General features: G+C 39.7%; 2 protein-coding genes across 2 annotated transcripts; both read left to right on the top strand.

Moving 5' to 3' along the window:
- Positions 1–599: 599 nt before the first annotated feature.
- LOC111235007 (low-density lipoprotein receptor-like) lies at positions 600–16,142 on the top strand. Its single transcript, XM_022763327.1, has 13 exons — positions 600–684; positions 1,676–1,810; positions 4,221–4,604; positions 6,873–6,992; positions 7,243–7,368; positions 9,215–9,386; positions 11,034–11,243; positions 11,442–11,560; positions 11,837–11,976; positions 13,154–13,295; positions 13,458–13,655; positions 14,859–15,019; positions 16,107–16,142. The coding sequence occupies exons 1-13, from the start codon at positions 624–626 to the stop codon at positions 16,140–16,142; spliced, it is 2,004 nt and encodes a 667-aa protein (XP_022619048.1). The 5' UTR covers positions 600–623.
- On the top strand, positions 14,907–25,035 carry LOC111239033 (potassium voltage-gated channel subfamily V member 2-like). The gene is made up of 4 exons (XM_022737777.1): positions 14,907–15,019; positions 16,107–16,292; positions 20,923–22,437; positions 24,114–25,035. Exons 3-4 carry the CDS (start codon positions 21,175–21,177, stop codon positions 24,402–24,404), a joined length of 1,554 nt encoding a protein of 517 aa, XP_022593498.1. The 5' UTR covers positions 14,907–15,019; positions 16,107–16,292; positions 20,923–21,174; the 3' UTR covers positions 24,405–25,035.
- The last annotated feature ends 1,474 nt before the right edge of the window (positions 25,036–26,509 follow it).

Here is a 26,509-nt window from a genome sequence, read left to right as displayed (position 1 = left end):
TCATCAACGTGTCACAAAGTGCTGTCCCATTCTTTCTTTATACCATTTGAACGCTTGAGGCCTGAGGGGGCGGGGGGCATTGGGATTGAACCAGAAGCAAAGTTCAGCTTCAACCTGCGATTGGGTTTAATCAGCAAACTTGACTGGAAACACCTGGGTAGGTGTGTGCAGGACATGTGAATACACTGATGAGCTGTTTGATGACAGAAGATGCACACTTAAAGGTGAGCACTCAATGTAAAGTAGCCTATAAAATAATGTAGTCTATAATATTTAGTACCAGACTAGAAAATATCCAGTTTTAATCGACAGAATGTTCATATTTTAGACCTATAGAGAACAGGTTACACCCGGAAACCACTTAATTTAAACGTATTTAGCATCTTTGTGTTTGTGTTAAATAAAAAGTAAATAAAATAATTTATTTAATTAATTAATTTAAAAAACCGTCTCCAGTAGAAATAAATAAGGTGTCATGTTTCATTAACAAATCTGCAGGTTGACTGCATGGTTGTACATGGTTATGTAGCCTACTATAATAATACGTCCATGTGGTTGACAGGAGCTACTCTTGCGTCATATTTCTGCGCCGCGTGGGCTTGCAGCCGTGGAGGACATCTAGCATGGGACACCTTGGAGGTTTATTTCTTTTGGTCGTCTCCGTTTCGTGGCATCATATTCTGGGTAAGATGCTGGAAAGACTTGTGCGTGTGTGTGAGAAGAGCGATCTGGGTGCGTTCGCCGATATTTCGAGAAAGCGGAAGGACTTAATGAGAGTTTACAGTCGAGCAGAGCACCGCTCACTTTGAATGAAGTCTGTTTACCGTGCAAACTGAAGTGAACTTGGTTCTTGACCTGTTATGTTTTCACAGCTTATTTGCTGCATGTGTGCGAAATTTACCAATAGAAAGCTGGAAAGATGGTAAAATGAAATTTAAAAAAGGGTCCACTCTTCAGATGTCACCGGACTCCTTGTGCAAGCGTTTGAATTAAAGCCACCTTTTGGGCCATTTTAGGTATTTAAATATAAACTTAATATTTACATATTTAATTAAAATACTTAGTCATTTGTAAGTGTATGTGCATTTTCAGTGTAGTTCTCCAAGCCCAATGATTCCAAATTTGCTTATTATTATTATTATTATTATTATTAAACTCACATTTTGAGCAGGTAATCTGTTAAAATGATTCTGGACAGTCTGCCTTCACACAGAATCACCAATGCAATGGTGATTTCAAGGTCAGTTAAATTAATTTTCTGCAGTTTTTGGTGTTTTTCTGACATAAGATGTGATCGAACACAAGTGAAGAGAGCAAAACCGCTGTGAAATGGTACATTTTATCCATTTATTGAATAACTTCAGTCTTATCCTAGAGGCTTTATGTTAACACATGATGTTTAAAAGAAATTGAACAACTGAACAATATGATTGTTTATTTTTGTTGTTTGGCATGTGCTCATTTTTTTGTTAATCAATTCAAATAATTCATAAAATGCATATCAGACTTTGTTGATAGTAATTGATAATCTTTTGAATGTCTTTCCAGGTTTCCAGGAGTTTAGTTTAATAAGTTGTCATGCTTTTTCAAGCTATCATTCTTGCCCTGTTATATGATTAATTTATTGTCTTTTATGATGCCTTTGATTATTGACCGACATCCTGCACGCTTTCAGGTTCTGCAGGCCACTCTCTGCCCGCCTGCCATGAGCAGCTGGAGTTCAGGTGCAGCGATGGTTCATGCATCTCGGGGCTGAAGTTGTGTGACAGTCACACAGACTGCAAGGATGGTTCAGATGAGCAGCACTGCAGTGAGTCCCATGTTGAAAACATGATTCCATTCCATACACACACAGACATGCACTTTGGTTTGGGTGTCACAAGCTCCCTTTTTTTTTTTTTTTTTTTTTTTTTTTTTAAAGATGCACTCGCACATAAATGAAAACAAAACTGGCATTTCTTGTCACTTTAAATAATGTAGTAAGCATGTAGCAATTGTAGTAATTTAAGACATTAAAAGGCATTAAGGCAGAAAGTAACAAACAGGAAAGTATGAAAGACATAAATATGATTTTAAAGAGTCTAATGAAACAGAAGTTAAAAATAAGTAAATTATTTTTAAAAAATTACGTTGCAGTGTCATTCAAGTTTCATTTCATGAAAAGCGGTGATTTTGATTTAAACAAACTGAGAATTGGAGCAAACCTGTTCCAGATATATGACTAAAAGAACACTTAATGCTGCTTCTCCATAATTACTGAAGTGATCCATTAACTGAAAGAAATTTTCAAGTAACTGCAGCATTTCCCTCTTCAGTCGACAGCGATAGAGAGGGTTCGGCAGATGGATGGATAGATGGATTGTTTTGGCATGATAAGGGTTAATACAAGACTGAAGTCACCCATTCCTGACACCCAGGTGAGAGCGATGCCATGTGAAAGCAAAAACTGACACAGACAAGCCTGAAAATGTGACTCTGAAGTCTTCTAACAACAGAAGTAACTGCAGATGCATTATCATAAGCTCAGCACCATTCCTACAATTGTTACATATTGTACCTATAACACACACTGCGCTATTGGGGCTACAAAAGAACATTGTGTCTGTAGAGTCCACCGACTGTGGACTCTACAGACCAGAGGTGATTGTGTGTGATTTTCCCCGTCAATGGCATCATAACAGCACAAATGGTGTCAAAGTCTAACAGGTTCAGAAAATCACTATATCTAATTCATGTGTTCATATGCCCTTTTACTTACAATTGCCTTATTCAACATACAGTATTGTGTAATGGAGCTGATTATATCAGCCTGAAGGCAGAGCCGTGTTCAGATCTTCTGGACTGTTTTTCTATTTCAAAACTTGAAAGAAAGTCTTGAATTACAAATTTTGCCATATGTTCATTTTATCTTAATTATCTCAATTCCACAATTTTTGCAAAACAGGATATTGTCCTACTTATACTTATATATTTGTATATCCTTTTGTAATTTTTTAATTTCTGTGCTACAAAGATATCCTCTCATTTTCTGCAAGGTGTGGAAAAGTGCCATTGTAGAGTTTTGTTTTATAATCCAGTTGAAGTCATTAGCGACTTTGATATAGAATTCCAGAAGGATTAAGTGATCAGCATAACCTTTCTGCAGTGCAGAAAAACCCTGCAGGAGAAAAAATTCTAAAAGGATTTACTGTGATTTGTGGGATGAAAATAAACATTGCTGATGTAAGCGGCTGCAGGTATGAATATTGGCAGTGTTGCTCAGACGGTAGGGACGTGAGACTTAGACCTGAAATTCCCTGGTCTGACTGTCTGCCAGGAAAATGCAGAAAGTGAACAAGATTTACTTTCTTCTCTTCAGAAGTGCAGGACTCAGCAGCAGTGGACTGTGCTTACACTGGAGCTCAGTGGGAAAAGAGCAAATGAATAAAAGAAAGAGGAAATGATCTGTCCTCAGTCGCAGAACAATTGAATACAGTCCAATACAGTTTTGTGTTTTTGGCATACAACAGGGATTTTGTCAATTTTTGAAAAACATGATTTTTATAATGGACGTCTATGAGAGGAATGTTTCAACTAGGCTCAAACCCACTCAGCCTTCAGAGCCTGCTGCTCCGACAGAGACAGACAAAGTTCTGTTTATGTACAATTAGTAACAATTACATTTGTTTAAAAGAGCTGTCATGGGTCAGTGTTTGCACTGCAGTCTAGTAAACAGCAGGTTGGAGTTCAGCGCCCGGCGAAGGCAAACACATGATCCTGGCACCTCTGCTCAGATAATACAAGTCGACCGACTGGGCACAAGTGTCTGATTTCATGTCTTTAGTTTATGGGCAATTACACTGCTCCTTAACAAAAGTGAAATGGCTTCTTCCAGTAGTTGTGTTGGCTTGGTGGCTTGCACTACAGTTTCATAAACAGAAGCTTCAGAGTTCAATCTCCAGTAAGCAGTAGCTGCTGCAGCATGTCCCAGCACACTCACACACTTTCTTCAGAAAATACATTCGCTTGTTAATTTTTGTTGCTCTCTGCATAAACAGACTAGAAATCAGATGGATAAACTGGTGTTATCCCAGGATGTGGGATACTCTGATGTTTCTGCTAATGTTAGTTATCTGAAAAAAGCTACTATGTCACCAACTGTAAACACACAAAGTCATTCAGACTGGAGATTGGTAGTGAAGCCTTTTAGGACTCATTGCTGTAACTCTCACTCTTCACAGGTCATGCGAGGTGTAAGAAAGATGAATTTGCATGCCGCAGCAGACGGTGCATCTCTAAACGTTTCCTATGCAACGGCGTAGATGACTGTGGTGACGGGAGCGACGAGGATTCCTGCCAGAACTGCCCCCCCCCGGTCTTCTCCTGCGGGCTGTCTGACATTTGTCTGCCCAGACATAAGCTGTGTGATGGACGGACAGACTGCAAGGACGGGCGGGATGAGAGCCAGGAAATGTGTGGGTTGACGCAACCTCGCCCCAAAACATCTCCCAAATGTGCAGCTTCAGAGTTTCAGTGTGGAAATGGCCAGTGCATCAGCCAGGCCTGGAGGTGTGACCACTCACCGGACTGCTCTGATGGCAGCGATGAGGACGACTGTAGACTGTGTAAGTGATGCGATTCTCCTGTTTGTACTTGGAAAAATGTTGACTTTGCCAAAACCAAAAGAAATGTAGCATAAGAACAAGTCTCTAACTTCTGCCACCACCAGCTATTATGTTACATTCATTTGGTAGATGCTTTAATCCAAAGCAGTTTACATTTTTGGAATAAGAATAAAGGATCCAACCAATATTTCTCCCACGTACGTTTGGAGGAATTTGGAGTCCAGTGGCTCAAGGACCCTTCAATATATGTACTGTCAGGAATAGAACCAGCGACCCTATGATTAACATCCAACCTGCTCTACCACCTCATAGTTCCAAATTACAAGAAGTCTTAATAGTACAGCATACATACAACATTAAAATTAACATTTTAGACAACAGTGTTCTTTCAACTTTGAAGCCACACTTTGGGAAACCCCCTTTCCTGTTTCAACATGACATCGCCCCCATGCAGAAATCCCACAAGTCCATAAAGAAATGGTTTTCCCAGTTTGCTTTGCACAGAACGCTGACCTCAACCCCGTCCAGCACCTTTGAGCCAGGTCTTACAGCATCAGTGTCTGACCTAACTAAAAGCAGGCACTTTCTCAAAACTAGGTAGTTTATACGAAGTGCCAGTGGATCACGTCTGAAAAGGCAAGTGTTAGTTTATAGCTGCTCATAAAAGCCACCCACACTTGACGGTGAGCTGACAAGTCTGCCATCACTTGGCAGCGAGACACGATAATTGTTCAAATAAGGATAAAGGAGCATACTTCTCAAGAGTACCTCATTTCATTGTGCTGCACACACACAAAATGACTGTGGAAAATGGACAAGGAGAGCTTGAGAGAGAGAAGTTGAGACCCTGATTAACCTCTCGCTCTACACAGCTGGCTAGTTGCTACGTGCAGTTGAAGAGTTACAAAAATTGCTAAATATAGACCTTCCAATTGTGACTTTGGAAAGGTGTGGTGGAGGAAGGTTTCAGATGCTGATCAACTATTTGACAAGCTCTTCAGTTGAAACATACTGATGCCTTTATGTTCAGGTGATTGAATGGGAGCGAATTCCTGCAGCCAGGTTCCGAAATCGAGTGGAAGCTGTTAAAGCAGAAAAAATACTGTCTATGGTTTTGAATGAGATGCTCAACCAACACGCATGGGTCTAACATTCAGTTTTCCACATAAAGAATAGCCAGCGGAGGGCAGTATAGCACTAATTTATACCACACCGAAATACAGAAAGACTCTGATCATCTTGATAGACGCTACTCCTCATGCTCCTCTATTTTGTATGGGTAACAGGGTCATAAGCTAATCTGTGTCCTCTAACGGTAACCTGCAGGAATGCAGCAAAATCACATTTTAATCTTTATGAACTTGATGGGGAGTGTCATAAAATTCCTGTTGGTGGAGAGAATGTTGTTCTTTAAAGTGAGTTATAACAGCTAAAGTCTTAACTGGTAGTCAAGGATATTTTATTATTTATATATATATATATATATATATATATTTATATTTATGTCTATATAAGGTCTCACAGCTGACAGTGCGCATCAGCACAAAAACCAAGCCATGAAGAGGAAGGAACTGCTTCCAGAGCTGAGAGACAGGATTGTGTGGAGGCGCAGGTGGGGGAAGGATCTGGAAAAATCCTGCTGCATTGAAGGTTCCCAGAGCTCAGTAAATCCGTAAATCTTAAATGGAAGAAGAACCAGGACTCTTCCCAGAGAGTGTTGTGCTATTGTTTCCTCAGCTGTTGTTTCCCAAGTCAAGAACCTCAACACCTAAACATTTGTGTGGATACTTTTTAGTTGTGCTATTGTCGTGGTTCTAGGGAAACTGATGTTGGTCAGTCCCCCATTTCCATCCAGGCTGTAATATCTCAGCAGAGACTTCTATGAAGTAAGGTTTAGACAATAGTCCTATGGACTTGGTGACCCTTTGACCTTTTCTCTAATGTCACCAGCAGGTCAAATTTTTTTCACTTATTCTATGAACATGAATGTGACATGAATATCATCAAGAAAAAATGTGTTGCATCATGAGCTGCATTATCAACAACAGATGTGCTTGCTGCCTTCTCTCCCCCCCCCCCCCCGATATGATTGTTTACTGTCACAGTGAAATAATCTTCAAACTCATATGAACACTATTTGTCATTTGGCGCATCATGTTTGCAACTCAAACATTGTGTAGACGTGAACATGAACAAAGAAGTTTAACCTTTTATCACACTAACAAACATCAGGGTACACCACTGATGATGTAACATTTGCTCCTGCAGATCAGAACCAGTGCCAGGTCAATAATGGAGGCTGTTCTCACGAGTGTGTGGACCAGCCTATGGGTTTCCTCTGCCTCTGTCCTGACAACATGAGGCTGGTCAGGGACAGCCAGTGTGAGGGTGAGTGGCAGCTTGTTAAGTTTTACATCACCAGTTATAAAGATTTGTCCTGACCAAAAACACAATACATTTATGAAAGGGAGGGTTATAGTGTTATTTTTTTCTTTTTTCTTTTAAGGGTGGGTTCATTTTTGTGTTACATAGTATTTGTATCATAATGTGAAAGTATACGAGCTATGAAGTAATGATAGCTGGGCTTCCATGTATTTTTAACACAGTCTCGTTTTCAAGTATTCGCTCTTCCATGTAGATGTCGACATGTGCCTGGAAACAGATGTGTGTGATCAGCTGTGTGTTCACATGAACGGCAGCCTCACCTGTGACTGCCACGAGGGCTACACCATGAATCCAACAACCAGAGAGTGCAAGGCCAAAGGTGAGAAACAAATGGTGTGTATAACTGGTAACTAGCCACTGGCAACATGAAGGTTTAAGATTCTTTCATGCTTTGATGTTTGATCCCAGGTCTTTCTTCCCTGTAGCCAAAACATTTACCTTCTGTGCAAACTTTGTGTTAATGACAAACCCACCGAGAAACACTGTGCAAATTCTAAATAGTTCATACAAATCTGCCAAGCAGCAGTGAGTTTTTCATCACACATCCCCTCCTCAGTGTGACTGATTGAGCCGTTTGTCTCTACTTTCTCCAGCATGTGAAAAAAGTCTCACTTGCTCAGCATAAACAGGCAGATCCTCACATATCTAGTTGCACTATGAAATTACTTACTAGATAACTGACTAAATTTAAATATGGGCATTTGCGGTGTGATGTAGTACCTCAGTTTATTCTTTATTTCAGGGAAGAGGACAGGCATCCACTTTTATACATAGAGAAATTGTGTAAACAAGTTCTTTCTTGCTTTCTTTCAATCTTGTTTCCTTCCTTCCTTCCTTCCTTCCTTCCTTTTCGCCTGCCTGACCAGAAATACAGTACCAGTCCAAGTTTGGACACTCCTTTAATTAAATTAATAAAATTTTCTCTAGTTGTAGTATTTTCTACATTTTAGAATGATTACATAGTAAACAGGGAAGTGTAAACAAAGCAAAACGTTTTAGATTCCTCAAAGTAACCCCCTTTGTGCTTTGATGACAGCTTTGGACACTCTTGGCATTCTTTGACTAGTTTTATGAGGTGGTCACCTGGAATGGGGTTTTCCAACACTCTTGAAGGAGTTCCCAAAAATAATGTATTTTAACCATGTACCAGATTTAATGTAATAATAAAATATATTTGAACCCCACCTTAAACAAAAAACAGTAAGTCTGAACTGAGTCTAAGTGGTCCCAGTGGAAGTGGAAATGGTAAGAAAGAGGTTAGTGGAAAAATACAGTGAGCCATATTGCAGGATTTTCACTAAACACATTGAGGTTGTGTGTGTATAATGAGAGGGCCAAGATGAACGTTAAGTTGCTCTTAAGTGTCTGATTTTTTTTTTTTTTTTAAACTCTTTTTGTGAACAAAAAAGGGTGACCAGTACAGTAATTCTAAAAAATGTAAAATCTTGTAGTCACACCATTTCCCTCAAACTGCATGTCTCGGCTCTAGTAAACCCATGTAGACTATTGCCTGAAACAATTTTCACTGCATGTGTCCCTGATCTCCCTCATAGCCTGAGGAGGTGAAAGGTTAGCATCACCTGAAGTACCTGGAGTCATGCTATTTAAATATGACATCACCAGAATACGTCCCTCGTATTTTATCAGTGCCATTCACAGGTTTGTTTAACTTTCTGCCCTAATGTTTGGTGAGTACCTTCAGTCTGTTATTGTGTGACACTCGAACTGGTTCCGCCTTTGACTTATTTACATTGTAAAAGTAAGTACGGCTGTACAAACATATTAAGTGACGGTGATCAGTTCACCAGAGACGTACTTATTGAACAAGCCCACATAATCCTCAGGAGCCCATTATTTCAATTGTGATCTGCTGTTGTGTGACGTGGTTGCCATTATGTTAGAAATTAGTTACTGTTGGGTTGGTTTTTGTTGAACTATCATTTTTTTCTGATAGTCTGTTGATATGATACTTGAGTTTTGCTACAGATGACAAAACATGAACCTAGCATTTTGCACACTTCAATAGATAACGTCACAGTATTAAGTTTAAAATACCTCCAGATATTTTCACCAGAATCAGCAGAGAGAGAAATGACAACTTGAGAAACTTCATTCTTATTGTGATTTCTTTTTCTTTCTTTTTTTTTCCCTCTATATGCTTTCAGGAGATGAGGCTCAGCTGGTTTTCACCTCTTCTAAAGGAATACAACGGAGCAGCATCCCTGGTACAGAGCACAGGGAACTGGCCCCACATTTACCAGGACCGGGGCCTGTGGCAGCCTTGATCTCAAACAGCACACTGTACTGGGCCCAGAAAGGACGAGGCTCCATATACAGGTACCAGAGTGGAACTGTAGCTGCTGCTTCCACCAAACACCTCTTCATTTACTAAACCCGAAGGGATGCTCGGGGGAGGTCAAAAACACAATCTGTGATCCCAAAGCAAACCAACTGGTAAACCACCTACCCATCCATTTTCAACGCTTATCTGTGTTTGGTTAGCTGTGGCAGCAGAGTAAGCAAGATAGTTCACTAGTTCACCAGAGATAATAATTTACAGGGTGGATTGTGTTATGTAACCCTGCCAACATTGTTTGTTTGTTTTTGTTTTGTTCACAGAGTCTGCAGAAAAAGTTTCACATTTAAAGTCAGTGTTTCGCTGATGCTGTACGATGGACATGAGATGTCAGGGAATGGTTGGGAGCTGAGATTGCGAATAACCTTTGTTTTGATTGTTTCTCTGATAACTTATGAATCAGATGTCCAGGAGGTTATTACTGGCAGCCGAATTATCCACAGAGGTCCTCCCATAACAAACGGACCAGTGGATTAAAACCGGTAAAAACAACGAATAAAGCAGTTTCACTTTAAAAATCTGTGATTTGTCAACACTCTTCGGCAGACACAGGACGTCTCAGAGCGAATAGGAGCTGAGCTGCCTAACATTTGCCTGCCTCTGATAACTTAAGATCCAGACGTCCGATAACTAAAATCATTCATTCGGTCAAAATAGCCAAAAAAGCCAAATGAAACGGATCGTTACCCTGATTTTGGTTTTGGTTTTCCCCAGTTGGGATAATGTAAGTACACAACGTAAAAAAATATAACATATCTAGTCTTATTTATTTATTTTTTTAAAAAAGGCATTTTGCTTTGCGTCAGTGTAGTTTAATCCCTGTGCGGAACATAGAGGCTGGTAAATTGAAGAAAAGGGATCCTGATAGATTTTAGTGCACAAACTCCTTTTTGTCCAAAATAAAAGATAATCAATTAATTGAAAAAAAAAAAAAAAAAAACATTTGTAAATAGATAGATGCCTCTGATCCTTTCCTACACTATAGATGGAGATAAAGGCTACAGCCATCCAGTGCTGTGAGGTTTGAATGAATGCCAATCAGCATGCCAACATGCTCACGATGACAATGCCTGCATGCTGATGTTTAGCAGGTATAATATTTACCATGTTCATTATCTTATTTTAGCATGTTAGCATGCCACCGTTTGCTAGCTAGCACTAAACACTTTGGAGGGTGGGAATGAAATTAGTCTTGCTGGTATTTGGTTATAAGATAAAGCAAGGGAGTGAAATTTTGACTTGATGAGGCGATCGCCAAAGTTATTACAATTTATACCAAAGATGACGCCAATCTGTCTACCAAATGTCATGGCAATCTATCCAATGGTTTTTGAGATATTTCACTAAAAACAAAAAATGTCAACCTATTCGTGGCATTAGACGGAAGGTAAGGTGATCACCAGAGACAGTTGCATGAATATCTGTACAAATTTCATGACAATGCATCCAGTAAATCATGAGGTATTTTAGTCTCGACCAAAGTGGTGGATCGTCCGACATCACCATCGCTAGCGTTATGCCTATAGATCATAGTTCTTTGGTTGCATTTTAGTTTTAAATTTTCAGTCATAATGGGAAGAGGTGAATGAACCTGATGCTATATCTTTTTATCCGTGTTTGTTTCTCAGGGTCTCCATGGATGGAAAGGATGCCATGCTAGTGCTGAATGTTAAAGGTTCAGTGTCCGCCCTGGCTGTGGACTGGATCCACCAGCTCCTCTACTGGACCAGCATGGAGAGTGGTTCTGTTAATGTCGGCCTGCTGGACGGTTTGGCACAGCGTCAGCTCATCACAGGTCTGGACAAACCTTCTGCAGTGGCTGTGGATCCTCTCCAGGGGTAGGACGGCACAGGAATTTACATTTTATTTTAATTAATAGTAAATCACGTCATCAGGGAAGTTAAGTGATGTTCAAAGCAAGTCAGCAGGATTATTAAAAGCTTTAGCTGTGATTACACACTCTTTAAATTACAGATATTTGTTTTAAAGGCTTTTGACAAGGTGTTTCTGAGCTAACACGACACCTGTTTTCTCAGGTTGCTTTTTTGGGCTCAATGTGGCAGCTTCCCAAAGATTGAGGGAGCCAGCTTGGACGGCCGGGACAGAATGGCTCTGGTCACTTCCTCGATACGCCACCCTGTTGCCCTCTCTCTGGGTATGTTCTGATATATGCTACAGAAAGTTTTGAATCTCTCTGGAACTTGCAGAAGGTTTTAAAATCTGTATTTTTCTTACGTTTGTTGTCAAATCTATCAAAGTTGTTGGGGAAAATCCTAGCTTCCCCTTTAAAACAAGAACATTATGAATGTATTCATGCTCTGAGGGCTGACTGCCATCACAGGTAAGTTGAGTGTATTTGAATAAGTCCTTCAGTGCTACAGTTTATTGTGCCCATTAATGTGTCCATGTGTTTTTTTTTTTTTTTTTCTAGATATACCTCGCCAGCTGCTGTACTGGGTTGATCAGGGAATGAGAAGCATCTCCAGAGTAAATCTAGAAGGCCGGGAACGTAAAACAGTGGTCGAGTCTAACGGCTATCTAGATCGTCCCTTCGGACTGGCTGTGTTTGAGGTAAAACAACATTACAGCCCTGTGTTGGAATGGAGGTTGAATGGTGTACTCATGCCTTTCACCTAGTGCATACTGGCACAGTCTTTTGCCACCCATGAGCTGGAAAAAAATAGGTGAATGTGGTATAATAAAAGTAACAAAGCAAAGACCTCAGCAACTATAATGACAGAAAGGCTTAGACAACATCTCCCTCTTTTAAACTCACACAGAAGAAATTACAGAACTAGAAATGACAAAAGGTGGTATATCGCCATTTTAAGTGCTACTGTAGTCTGATTTTATATACATATATATGTACTCTGTGCCACTAATCCTAATGCAGAACAAAATGAGGAGTGAGCTCCCCTCATTTCCTTTATATTTAATCTCTCTAAATCCTTGACCTTTGACCTTTGACCACTTAATTCTAATTAGTTCATCCCTGAATCGAAGTAAATGTTTGTACCAAATTCCCTAAAGGCCTTACTGAGATCACGTTCACAAGAATGGAAGGGAAAGAAATTTTGAGTTTAATATATTTAATATTTGAATCTCATATCCGCTTCCATACTATTGACACAGCAATATTTTTCCTTAACTTAATTTTCCAATAACTTTTCTGTTTTTTTTTTTTTTTTTTTTTTTTTTTTTTTTCTTTTCTCCTCGTTTTTTTTTTTCTTGTCTTACGTTTCTGACGGGGAAAGAGATTTTGTTTTTACTAACATAACAGTGGCGTTCTTGACCACTAGTGGCACTATGGTGCAAGGTTTTGATGATGGCGTCCACATTTTGTTTCCGTCTTGTCTTCTACTAGAAACACTGGCCACTGCGGTGGGAAATGAAATGCATTCACCTCAAAGATTGGCCATGTAATGTCCCTTGGTTTCATGCTATTCCATTGATTGACAGTTGGAGAAGATAAAATGAATCAAATAACACAATGTCACAAAGTGCTTCACTTTAATTAGACATTTAATATAAAACAAATAAAATTGAGGAAATTGAAGTTTCCTTGCTTTATTGAGGAAGGAAACTGATTCAGCTCAAGGGCCTCAAGGACAGACAGCATTTGTTGAGAAACACTGAATATAAACATAACTGGTTACTGTCCTTAACTCAACCCAACTTATAATGAAAACCATTTCTCCTGTTGTATAGTGAAACGATTGCTGCTAAGTGTCTCTCTGTTTTGATTCAGGGTTTTGTGTATTGGAGTGAAGAAGTTACACGCTCCATCTGCCGAGCAAACAAGCACAATGGCCGCCAACTTCAAGTACTGCTGACAAATATTACCTCGCCAGGCAGTGTGGTCATCTCTCAGCCTGTTCTTCAGCCAAATGGTACGACCAATCAAAAGCAATTTCTGCACAGACTTCATGATTGTTTTTTTAATTTTTGTGTTAGGCACACACTTCACTTGAAAAGTGTGGTAAATAAACAGATTACAGCCACCTCACGATCACTGATTCCTCTGGACTGACCATATTCTGCCGGTTTTTAAGGGCCATCCGTGTGTGGACGTCCCGGGACAATGTGCCGGCATAAGTGTGTTGTCAGCCTGCTGTCTGACATCCCAGAGTTCAGCTGCATTTTCCCAGAAACACAACAAAATAAGTCTCAAGCATTTCCTGCTATCTCTCGCACCGTGCCTGCAACGACTCTGTCTGATCCCACGTTTACCGGGATCCTCTTCCTTATTGGTAAGAATGTGTAACCAGTATCATCTTTTTACCGCAGTGCGGAAAACCACCTGTACTTAGTTTGGCTGTAATGAATAACATGACCAGTTCTACCGGTAATCTCCAGCCTGAAATAACAAACTAAATTAACAAAACCCCACCGCACCTAACTGTGCATGGAGGAACGAACCCTGCTTGTAGAAGGAAGAGAGGACAAAAGAACCCTCACCCAGGTACAGCTGTGTGTGTGTGTGTGTGTGTGTGTGTGTGTGTGTGCGTGTGCGTGTGCGCGCGCGCACTCTTATCCCCTCCCTCTGTCCCCGAGTGCTGATTGCACCCAGGTGTGCACCAGGCAGAGGGACCTGGGAGGCAAGAGTAGCAGCGAGAGAGGACAGACCACCACACATCCAGGGCGCACGCAACAGTGACTCATAATTAAATATTTATTATACAAGATGACTACTGATATATAATTTTGTCCCTCATGTTTGATTTAGTGAGTTTCCCAGCTGCTTCTCAACACTAGTTTATTTAACTCAGATGTCTACTGTAAGCTAGAGGCTATACATGTGATGTCACAGCACACTGATGTCAACATGGTCACTCCCCTATGAGTCATAACCATAAAACATTCAGCATCATTGTACACTAGTTGAGCAGTTGATTCCCCACAGAGATTCAGGCAGACGTTAATACAAACTATTGAAGGCTTAAAAGAACCTATATGAAGCAATGCTTTCTAAGTAGTCAACTTTAAAAACATAAATATTTTTACCATCCTGTCCACAGACACTCAGAAAGTCTTGTGCTTTCGAGGCTCTTTTGAAATAGGAGCAGTCTGTATGTGTTTAAGTATATATTTACTATATTTACCTAGTTAATCATGTGAAGTGTCTTCGAGTATAAAGAGAACTTCTACAAAGGAAATGTATTATTAGTATAAACATTTAGGGGTTAGGAAAGTCTCTCCTTAAAATGTCCAGCACTTTGTATGAATCCCTGTTGATTTTTGACAGACGTGACTTTTTCAAGATCTTTTGGTTTTCCTGCCAGTATTTCAGCTTTATTCAGTCATAGCAGCCACCTGTTTTTCCACTCAGAGGAGGTAAGGGTGGGGAATTACAGAAAGTTGTTGTCAGCCCTCTGTCGGGTCCTCTGCCCTCTGTCGGGTCTGCAGAGGCTCTAGAAAGTGACTTAAGTCTTGTCTGTGTGTGTGTTTCCCAGTGTTTCTCACTTTGCTGCTGGTGGGAATGGCTGTGTGGTGGTGGAGAGAGGAGTTCAGCCCGTCCAAGTCTCTTATAGTGCAGAGCTTTTACCTCAAAGAGTCCCAGGACCCGCTCATCACCCGGGGGCCACCCATGGGTCCAAACTCATGTCTCACCAAGGTAAGAGAAGTTTGTAAACACACAAATGCAAACATAGGCACCTTCATTCACCTTCAGAGAGGAGATTCTTTCCATTCAGCTGCATATGTGTACAGCTGAGAGAGAGATATATATATATATATATATAAAACTGTTATACTGAGGTGTTGGTTATTTTGGAGTCTGTTAATGATGTGGAAAAACTCTCAAACAGGAAAGGTGAAGATTGCACATCATGAGGTCTCTATAATGTTTTTGGCTTCGCCTTTTAAAGGCCCTGAAAACTTATTATCTGAATCAGCTTTATACTAAAAGTGACTGGGTCACACAATTTTCTATCAGTTGGAAAAAGTTTAGTTTTTTGCATAAGAGATTCCTATGTTTGTATTTTGTCTGAGCTCTTCTCTCTGGTTGGAAGTGGGACCAATTTCATTTGGCAAAAGCCACATTTGAATCAAAATCTGATGACAGTTGTTTGACAATGCATGTTCAGTCAAACCTGATTATAACCAATGATTTTGATTGTTGCACATTAATGAATATTTAGTGTTTATAGAGAAATATTTACATTTTTTTAAATTTACATTCATTCAAGTTTCCTGGGCTTTACCTTAACAAGCCACACGAGAGAAACACTTAAAATTATTGGCATATTATTTCTAGCTTTTCCACTTCAGCACAAATTATTTAGATCAACAAATTCACAAGACACGAATGAAGGAAACTGAATCTAGAATATTGGTTTTCCAAATTTAGGCATACAGTTCGTACAGTTGTACTGTGCAGACCATCTGAAGTTACACTAAACATCAAATTACATTTAATAATATAAGACTTTATTTGTATAGCACTTCTCAATATTTATATATCAATATAAATAATAATATATAAATAATATATATATGTATACACACACACACACACTTGTTTTGTCCCAGTGTAATAGTGTATGCCGCTATGTTATGCCTCAAAAATCCAATATTGTTTGTTTAGGTTCCTTGATTTGAAATGTGTGGCAGCTTTTCTTAAAAAGCTGACCGTCTCTCTAAAGGTGAAGGGCTTATTAGCATGCTGTGTGTCAACTAAGCTGTGTTTTCTACACTGCCAGGAAACTCTGCCTAAGCTGGACTTGGACAATGAATGAAGAAGGTGTGACACAGTTGGTCAGCAGACTGCGCTTCACCTGGTATGATCTCAACCCCCGCACAGGACAACAAGACAACAAACCTAGCTGATGACCCTGTCGTGTCCTGACTCCCTGTGGAGGTTAAATCTCTGACGGAGTGACTCTGTGGTAAATATCTGAGATGGGAGAGGGGAAAAGGCCTTCAAACAGTCATTACTGTTGTAGCATCAGCTCTGAAAGAGTATTACTTTCAGCCCTGGTGGCTCTACAGTAGATTACATCTTGTTGATGATGATGACCATTGTCCAATTTCACCCTGAAAGCTGTGAGCAGAAGTGAACAAGCATACATGTATTTTTGTGCTTTAAATGAGAAGATGCTGTTGCCTTATGTTTAAAACCCTGTTATCAAGCATTTTGCTCAACAAGTTGCCAGCTGTGTTAGTTTTACGGTCTCCAAGATAATCAATGGAAAGGTAATCTGGCAAGATTAGACATTAAACGATTAATTGATTCATCAGTTAGTCATAAACAAACAAATGAACTGGCAAATTAAAGAATTTTCTGCTTTTCTTTTTTTTTTAAATATTTGACAGTAAAATAAAATTTTATTTGGGGTTTGGACCATTGATCAGACAAACAAGTAATGGGATGACTCTGGGAAGTGGTGACAAATATATTTCAGTATTATTTGAGGTTTTATGGACAAAACCATCAGTCAATGAATTGAGAAAACAATGTTTCCTTGCAGTCCTGGTGTAGAATTATATTTTATTGTTTTATTGCATGACCTCAATTCCCATTGGAATGTTTATTTCAGTTTATTGCACTTCCCGAAACTTTTGCAGCATTATAAACGGATCAAATAGGGGTATTGTGATCGAACTTTTTTTTGCTCATAGGCTTTCAGGATTTTCACACTCTTGGTTTGTCAGCATGAGACTGTAGTCAAAGAGATGCATTATTGCATTGAAATTTATGTTGCCTTTTGCACAGACTTCACCCATCTTTGAACTCTGCCTTCATTTTGATCTCAACTGCACACGTGTTCTGTGAGTGTATCTTGCAACGTTGTGACACCATTGTGGTTACACAATCTGTCCACATACATATAGACACATAAACTACTGCTAAAGTACTCAAACCTGCTGTTTGGAGTTTGTAGTTCCCGCAACAGCATGTTTTTCCAGGACCACATTTTTACACACACACACACACACACACACACGCACACACACTGGACAGGATGTGCACACAATTAACTTCTGTAAGATGTACTGTAAAAATTCAGAGGTTGGCTGTGATGATTAATGCAACAATGATGCAAAAGTTAATTTAAAGTAGCCTTAAAGTTTAATTAAAAGATCAGATTTGATTCTCACAGGGGACATCTGCAATAACTCCATTGCCACATCTGGAATAGTGGTAACTTCCTTTTGGATAAATTCATCCATCAAAGAGGATGGTGATACAGTTTTACTAATAGTTAAACTTCAAGCTCTTACTGAGTACTTATTAAACTGCTGCTGCTTTTTCAGCTCTGTCACCAAGAGCAAGTGCCACAAAAATCTAGCTTTATCTTCATGTTTTGTCTTTGAATGTTGGAGGAAAGGATCAGATAGCAGAGCATAGTTCGCTATTTTCTTTTGGATATAGTACAAATAGAAATACACTGTATTGTAAATGCTGTAGCTGGAGTCAGCAGCTGGTTAGCTTAGCTTAGCTTAGCTTAGCTTAGCATAAGCACTGGAAAGAGGGAAACGGTTGCATGACTTAGTCCAAAAGTAGGAAAAGCCACAAACCAGAACTTCTAAAGCTCTGTGCAAGGTGAAAGCTCTAAAGCAATGCTATACAAAAAATGGAGATATTAAGCCTAGCTTGTTGAATGGCAATAATACTGACATGTAGTTGGTTTAAACAGTGTGAGGAAAGAAACGGTTGGTTGTGGGTTTTGTGTTTTGATGCCTTCTGAGCGCTGGTACTACAATGGGAACAAATGTGTTTTGTAAAGTTAAATGGTTTTGCTCTTGTGTGAACTCTGGTTGGAGTGAATGTTGGACTGATTGACTTGCTGTGTTTGATTCCAGTCTTTTTGTGTTGTTTTTGTGATCTGATAAAATGATTAAAAAAAAAAAAACTCTGTTGGCACTAGTTGGGAGATAATTCTGTAAGTGTGCTCATACGTTTGAGTTTAGTGGTTGATATTTATTTTTAAGAAATGTTTTTTTTTTCTATTTTTGAGTAGCTTTACAGTTAGTGTAGAACTGTGTTTGCACCCTGGATAAATCTGTTAAATGCTGTAAATGAATTAAATATATAAATATTTTATGTTCTTTTTTTTTTTTCCTTTCATATTTGTGTCCATTATCTTTTGTCACACTATGAAATCTCAAGCGTGAAACAGAAGCCTGTAGTTTATTAACCACTGTTTAAGTATGATTACCTGATTACTGTTGGAATGTGTGAGAGAAAAAAGTAAACATGGTAAATTATGTGCCTCTGCACGGGTAGGTAGGAAGGTCATGATAAAAGGATTAATCATCATACTCTGTTTCCTGTTCCTTTCTGCGGTCGAAGTAGAAAATAAGAACGTGAATCAGAAGCAGCCTGTGTTGGTACAATGTGTACCACTATTGCTTCCCTGTTGATTCACATTACAAGTTAACTTTTCAGTTCCTTGTTGCATAAACTGACTTAATCTATGCCACAATTTATTCACTGGATACTGCAATAAATTTCCATCCTATAAGCTGTGTTGCAAAAGATAATGATCCATGAACCCCAGCCTCACTTGCTGCATTTTAAGCTGCTACAGTATAGACAGGAGAAGAAGCAAGCTCTTTGCAATTGAAAAAATTGTAGTGAAGTAGCAGATATAAGTTGTTTTAATTGTTCACACTGATGTATTGAGTATTTTCATACTCTGATAGCATTTTATATCAGCTGAAGTTGAAGGATATTTTGATTGATTAGGACAGAATTACAAGATAAAGACTACAGCCATGTAAAGCTGTAGTTTGGCACAGGAGAGCTGTGAACTAAATGTTAACGCATTATAGCTTAGTGAGTTAGCATGCTAACATTTTTACTTGGCATTGAACCCAGCTAAAGCTATAGTATTTGGTCATAAACCAAAGTAATGGCAAATTTTGACCTGATAATGGCACTAGACTAAAAGTCTAACAGTATCACCAAAGTTACAATTCATCTTAAGGAGGGCATGGATGTCTTTACCAAATTTCATCCAATAATTATTGGGACACTTCAGGATTCATCATCTGGGCACCATGGATAGGCAATATGTATCAAATTCCATGCCAATCTATACAGTAGTTGTTAAAATATTTCATTCTGAACCAAAGTAGTGGACTGACAGACTGACATTACCATCCAGAGAGACACCCTGGTAGCATGGCAAAAAATAAATGACAGTAATGATGCCTGAAGGATATAAAGGCATGGATAACCTCTCCTCTATTAAACTTATTTGGCAGTAAGTTCACTGTATTAATGCTGCTGTTGCTGCTATGATTTCTGGTAAAAAAAAAAAGCAGCTTTGTCACAAATTTCAGCAAATCTATAGCCTAATGGAACATTAAAGCCTTTTAAGCCTCTGGCAGACCATGGCACACTTGACAGTTGTTCAAAGAGGTCAGCAGTATCTTCTTAATATTTATGATACCTTTGCTGATTCTTAACATATGAAAATATTGATCAGCTTCCGACTCTGTATAGACTGTTAATGTGTGTAGTCTGTGCTATGTGTATAACGTTTTACAGTAAATCCGTCCTTGGCAGGTTTAGTCAGATAGTAAGTTGTGAGCTAGACAAGTAGGTTAGCAGGAGAAGATCACACGCAGTCAGTTGAGGTGAGTCACCTCCAAATGACTTGTCTTGACGGAGAGTCAGATTACTTCTTGTCCAGTCTGAGGGAGTCCAAGAATAAACAAAAAATTTTAGCTTTCATCATTGTGCCTCTTTATTTGTGAGCAGTGATATTTTGAGTGGCAATATAATATTGTTCATTTGTATGACAGATAATGGCTCAATTTTTAGCAATGCTTTTGACTTGGCATGTTGGTCTGTTGGTCCAGTCCCCCAGATGGAAATATCTCAACAACCATTGGGTGGACTGAATGAAATTAAGAGCAGACGTTGATGCTTCTCAGAAGATTAATCCTGCCAATTTCCTGATCCCTTGATCCTCTAGAGTCACTGGTAGGTTGACAAGCTTTTGATGGAATATCTCCAAAACTAATAAATGGATTACTATCAAATTTGGTACGGATATCCAAGGCAGCCACAGGATGACGCCTACTGATCTTGGTGATCCGCCATCCTTTTTTTTGACTCTTGAGGTTTTCAGTGGAATATCTCAACAGCAGCAGGATGGATAGCCATGAAATTTGCTCAGAATGAATTGGAACCACTCGTCTGACTCGTCATCTAGCACCATCAATCCCAACATTTCAGTTAATGTTCAGTGAATATTTTTAGATGTGTGGAAACAGTATGAGGACATGAAAGTCAATACGAACGTGAGGAAAAAAGGTCATTTAAAAGAGGAACAAGAAGTAAATATATAACATAAGCCCGTTGGCCCTTGGTCTCAACACTTCAAAATCCTTAAATCAACTTTGTGTCCTAATGCAGCCACCACCACCACCCTCCCCCCTTATATTTACAACTGCTTAAGGAAACTTGGAAGGGAAACCGTGAGATTAAATGGATGAAATCCCTGCTCCTAGCCCTGGCTCTCCTAGTCTGATAAATCAAATGCCTTTGCTTTGTCTTCGCAGAAACAGTCAGAGGAGAGTCTTTTCCTCTCCCCCCAACTCTCGACAACAGAGTCTCAGCCACAACTGAGCCAGCAAAACAGGAAGTGCTGCTTTTCACGGGGGTATCACTTCCTGCAGGACAAGATGCAGCTTTTCTGTTGATTCAGTAACGTATGATGTGCTGCTAGAGTAAGTTTCCTGGGGTGCTTCCTACTTTTGTTTTCTTTCTTTTTGTTCAGTTTAATTGAATTTGTGTCTTGAACCACAGTTGCCATGGCTTCAGAGCAAGCGCAGCTTCAGAGAAATTTACAAAATCGCCGCTCTACTATCAACTATCTATCCATGGGTGTAGAGGACAACAAAACATTCCCATTTTCTCAGGAGAAAACAGTCAAAGCTTGGAGCTCTCTGGAGAATCTTGACAGTCCTGGCATCAAAGCAGAGTGCCCTAAAGCTGAGGAGAGACCTAAACGGCAGCAGAGCATCAATGTTAATGTTGGAGGGAAAGTGTTTCATATCCCTACACAGTGTGCCATTAAATATCCTAACACCCGGATAGGCTCCTTAGCTCTCTGCAGGGACAGAGCAAAACTCCTCACACTATGCGATGACTACTCAGTGCGCAAGAATGAGTTCTTCTTTGACCATGACCCTGCCTTCTTCCACCACATCTACCATTTCTACACAAGTGGAGTGTTGTGGATCATACGGGAAATGTGCCCCATCAACTTTGAGGAGGAAATTGCATACTGGGGTCTGAGCATGAAGGACACTCAGCGCTGCTGCTGTATAATGTTCGAAGAGAAGGTGGATGAGGTGAAGGACGACCTGAAGGTGGAGAAGGAGCTCATGGCTGAGATTGAGGTGAATTACAACGATGACTGTTTCAAGGACATGATATTTGGGGATTTGAGGAAGAGTCTGTGGAACGTTGTGGAGGATCCATACTCTTCACCTCTGGCAAAGGCTTTCACTGTGCTCTCCAACCTTTCTTTGCTCTTCTCCATCATGGCGATGACCCTCAGCACTGTGGAGGAACTTCAAATATATAGAATTAATGGCAAAACGCACATGGAATGGGTGGAGATCATCACCATTGTGTTCTTTACCTTTGAATATTTAATTCGCCTTGTCACCACTCCTAACATCATAATGTTTTTCAAGAGTGGACTCAACTTTGTGGACATGGTGGCGGTCATGCCTTATCTCCTTCAGATCATCTTCGCAGCCTTCACTGACACCGGGGACGTGAACGGAAAGGAAGACCTCAGGGTCATATCTCAGGCCAGCAACATAAGTCATGTCCTCAAAGTGGTCAAGCTAATGAGGGTCTTTCGGATTTTGAAGCTGGCTCGACACTCAACCGGCATGAGAGCATTTGGGTTCACTCTGCGGCAGTGTTACCAGCAGGCCTCTTGCATTTTCCTTTTTATTGCCATGGGAATCTTCACTTTCTCTGAACTCATGCATTCAGCCGAGAGGGAAACTGAGGGATCTTCCATCAGCAGTATCCCAGATGCCTGGTGGTGGGCTGCAGTGAGTATCAGTAGCTGAATAACTCAATATCATTTTTTTTGGCTGCTTTGAAGGACTGCAACTCTTTTCCCTCAATGCTTTGTTTTTATTAACAAGAGAAAAAAAAACAAAACAGAGAAGTGTATTTAATGTATACCTCTGTGTGCAGGCTGGCATGGGGCAGCCCTTTGGATAGTCAGATCCAGACCAGACACTGTATCTTAGAAACTGGACAATCCTGATCTATGAGCATTTGCCATGTTAGGAAACTCCCTATCTGCCAGTAAAGTATATCTCCCAAAATATACTGTCGCCTGCTGGCAGGATAATGGGATTTACAGTGTGCAAGATTAACTTGTATAAAATCAAGACTATATCGGAAGCAATTAAGTGTAATCACTGCTATAAACCAAGCCAAAAATCAACATGTCCTCCACCTTTTTCTGGATCCAGAACACAGAACACAACAGGTGGAGTGAGAAAATGTGACTTCTTTGTTGTTACTTGGTTGTTATGGGGTTATGGGCATTTGTTTGGCAAGCTGCAGGCAGGCTGGCAGATAATGAATCCACAGAGCAGGGCAGGCAATCCAAAATCCAAACAGGTGAAACAACGAAACTGGGCTGCAGGAATTTGAACCTGAAGACCAAGAAAAATCTAAAGGGGGAAATGTATGTGCTCTGGAGCAGGTTCTACAGTAGATTTGGTATGACATTAAAACAAAATGACATTAATACTGCACAGTGTGACTGAACGAGCTGGTAGAGAATGAAGAGATCTGCTGCAGGGCACAAAGGACTGGAATGAATAGGTTTCTTTTAAGTAGGGTGTATCTACTTTGTGGCATTACAAAATTTCAACTTGACAGCGTATGGGTTACTGATTTCCTCAGTGACAGGCCGATTTAACAGGGAGACAGTTTTTTCAGCTCAGTTTTCAGAGAGATTTTTGTGGAGGACAACCAAACTGACTGACCTGGTCCCTTCTGTAAAGCAGAACACAACAGGTGGAGTGAGAAAATTAGAGTTCTATACAGTAACTTGTTGTTTGAGCTGAGTTATGGGGTACGGTGACGGGTCAACACAATGCAAAAGCCACAACACCAACACATGTTGTGGCTTTTTTTCAGCTTCTAAAGTAAAGATGAGGCATATCATTTTTTATTTTTTTTATTTGGTGAAGCAAGATAAAGACAAAGAAAGTGATAACATAACAAAACGTAACATAACAAGACAACATAATATAAGCTAGCATAACATAATGTATTATGATAGCATACACTACTACAGAGATATATTATTATATTTTGATTTCAGAGGGAGAGAAAAAAAAAACATGTAGGAAATAAACAATTAAGTTGTTAGAGGATGGGGCGTAGCGTTAATACCACATAATGTGACTGAAGGATCTGGCGGAGAGCTGGGCCTCCAGGCTGTGGAGTTCATTGGCAGGGGAAGAACAGGTGTGTTTGGTAACTGACGGTAGCTGTCACCAGGATGCCTCACCCAGCTAGACACAGAGAATAGACTGGGGACAAACAAAAGAAGAACGTTAAGAAGGAGAAAATTTAACTGTGGGTTGTAATAAACTGCTTGCACAGATTACCAAAAATGTAATCACCATGAAGAATCCCATTACATCAAAGAAAATATTCCTGGAAACGTATTAATATGGAACTGTTCACTCTTCTCTCTTAGGTCAGCATCTCTACTGTGGGCTATGGGGATGTGGTTCCTGTAACTATCCTGGGACGCATTGTGGCCTTTTGCTGCATCTCATTTGGTATCATCCTGAATGGCATGCCAATCTCCTTCCTTTTTAATAAGTTCTCTGATTACTATGCCAAGCTGAAGGCCCAGGAGTACAACACTAGCTCAGTGAAGCGACGCGTTCATCTTAAGAAGCGCCTCCTACGCAGAATGGACATGTGTTACCATCCCTCAGAGGAAGACAACAGTACAGTCAGCCACTGTGAGTGCCCACACTGAGTGACTTTTAAAATGCCATGATAAATCACAGGGGTATCTTCACAAGTGGCCTGGCGATTCCGTTATCTGTACCTGAACAGATAACTGAATGAGACAATGCAGACAGGAAGAGAAGTAGGAAGAGGAAGTTGAAGTTTGCATGCATGTAAGGTCTGAATGTGAATGTGAAACAGACACTCAACCTGTGTAGATACATACAGATTCACTAAGGAGCAGCATTTAATAATCATTAGCAAAGAAACATTCAGCTAGCACATCTTATAAAGCTTGCAACGTTATGGATTGTAAAAGCAGCAGCAGCATTTTAACGGGTTGCGACTGTTGCTGGTGGGCGTTGCACTGTGAACTGCTCTTAATGCTCTCCTGCAACACTTTTGTTAATTTGTGAAGACAGTTGATAACCACATTGCAATATCAGTTATTGCAACACTACAGATAACAGCAGACACAAGGTTTCCTTCAAATCTAAATGTAAACAGTTGGGAATTGTCTGACAGTGAAAATAATTTCAGGTTACAAGAAGATAACTTAAGACAAGGAACACCACTTTTCACTGTTTAGTTTTCCTTTTGGATGGAATTGTTTTTTCTTTTATTATTTTATCGGGGTTTGTTGCCCTCACCTGTCTTTTTAATATTCCTTTTGTTAATATATTCTCATGTCTTTCTACATTAAGTAATTAAACATGAGCATTGAACAACTAACTCGTGGTTTATCATGAAATGGCAGCAAACGCTTTGGTTGAGGTTTCCTGTTTAAGTTCCTCTCCTTTAAACTGAAAACCTGACTCTTAGCTCCTGTCTGCTCACTGGATGTAAACAGCTTTGTGTTAGAGGGTCTAAGATTGGACTGATAAAATTTGGAGCTGTGACATCACGTTATCTCAATTTATAGTTATAGTTGTATTGACCATATTGCAATTAACCGTGTTCCTCTCCTTATCATCTGAGAAACAATGGGTAAGGGAGAAAGAAAGAAGACACAAATTTTTCTCCAAAACACAAATGATCAAATATATATAGCTTTCAGTGAGATCACTTATCTTGGTTAAACATGGTATGAGTCTTGCAACAAATGTCTGAAGTTGCGAGTTGAAAGTTCATGCCTGACAGAGAAAATAGAAGATAGAAAGAAATAAAACAGTCTCACTTAAAGGACAAGAAAGGGCTTTATCCAAAGAGTACTCCACTGATTTAGCATTGTGGTCCTCCAATAGGAGAGATGTCACCTTTTTTGGTAATACTTATTTACCGGTCCTGTATTTTCCAGCTCATTTCCTAATTTCCTAAAAACTTGCTGGTATTTAGCTGTTAATAACTAGGGTATTACTGAGAAGGCCTACACACAATTGAGAATGATATGAGAAAGTTATAGTGAGTACAGTTGTTAAGTACCTGCTTCTTATACTTGAGTTTTTAAGAAAAAAACTAGCACGTTATATAATAGGTGAGTGAAAGATAGCTCTAACAGACGTCAGTATCTATCAGAGTTTCCTAGAAAGACTGACAAAAATTTGTAATTTCAATTCATTATGACTTCCAACTGCCATAAATTATAGGTCTGCATGGTAATTGGTAAATATTCGCCTATGCTGTATATTGGATTAACTGCATGCTCACCTGTAGTTTCCAGTTGCGCTGGAGATTCCTTAGTTTCGTGTTTGAATAACAGGAAAGTAAAAGTGTCAAATAAAGTTTCTAGGAAATTAGCTGGAAAGTAAAATAAAGCGTAACATCTATTTTATCCCGTGTTTTGTTCTTCCTTCTTTAAATCTGATGCTTAATGCAACATGAACAGCAGCAGTTCAGTTGAAAAGTCAGGCAATTGAACTTCAGCAAAATTGGCACCCTCACCCTTAAAATGGAAAATTTGCCTATAGCCCCCTTGTGTTACACATTATAGAGAACCCATTCGTAAGGTTTTGAGCCTCCAGAGCAGCTTTAATGCTCCTTTTGCAAGTCTTTGGAGGGGTAAACACCATTTTTCCACATTATATCCTCTCATTTAGTGTTTTGATGATGGTGGTGGAGAGTGCTGTCTCACACATAGCTCCAAAATCTCACATAGGTGTTCAGTTGGGTTGAGATCAGGTGACTGTGAAGGCC

The sequence above is a fragment of the Seriola dumerili genome, unplaced genomic scaffold, assembly GCF_002260705.1.
Source record: "Seriola dumerili isolate Sdu_G_001 unplaced genomic scaffold, Sdu_1.0 BDQW01000002.1, whole genome shotgun sequence".
Classification (NCBI taxonomy): domain Eukaryota; kingdom Metazoa; phylum Chordata; class Actinopteri; order Carangiformes; family Carangidae; genus Seriola; species Seriola dumerili.
This window is presented reverse-complemented; position numbering and strand designations above follow the sequence as displayed.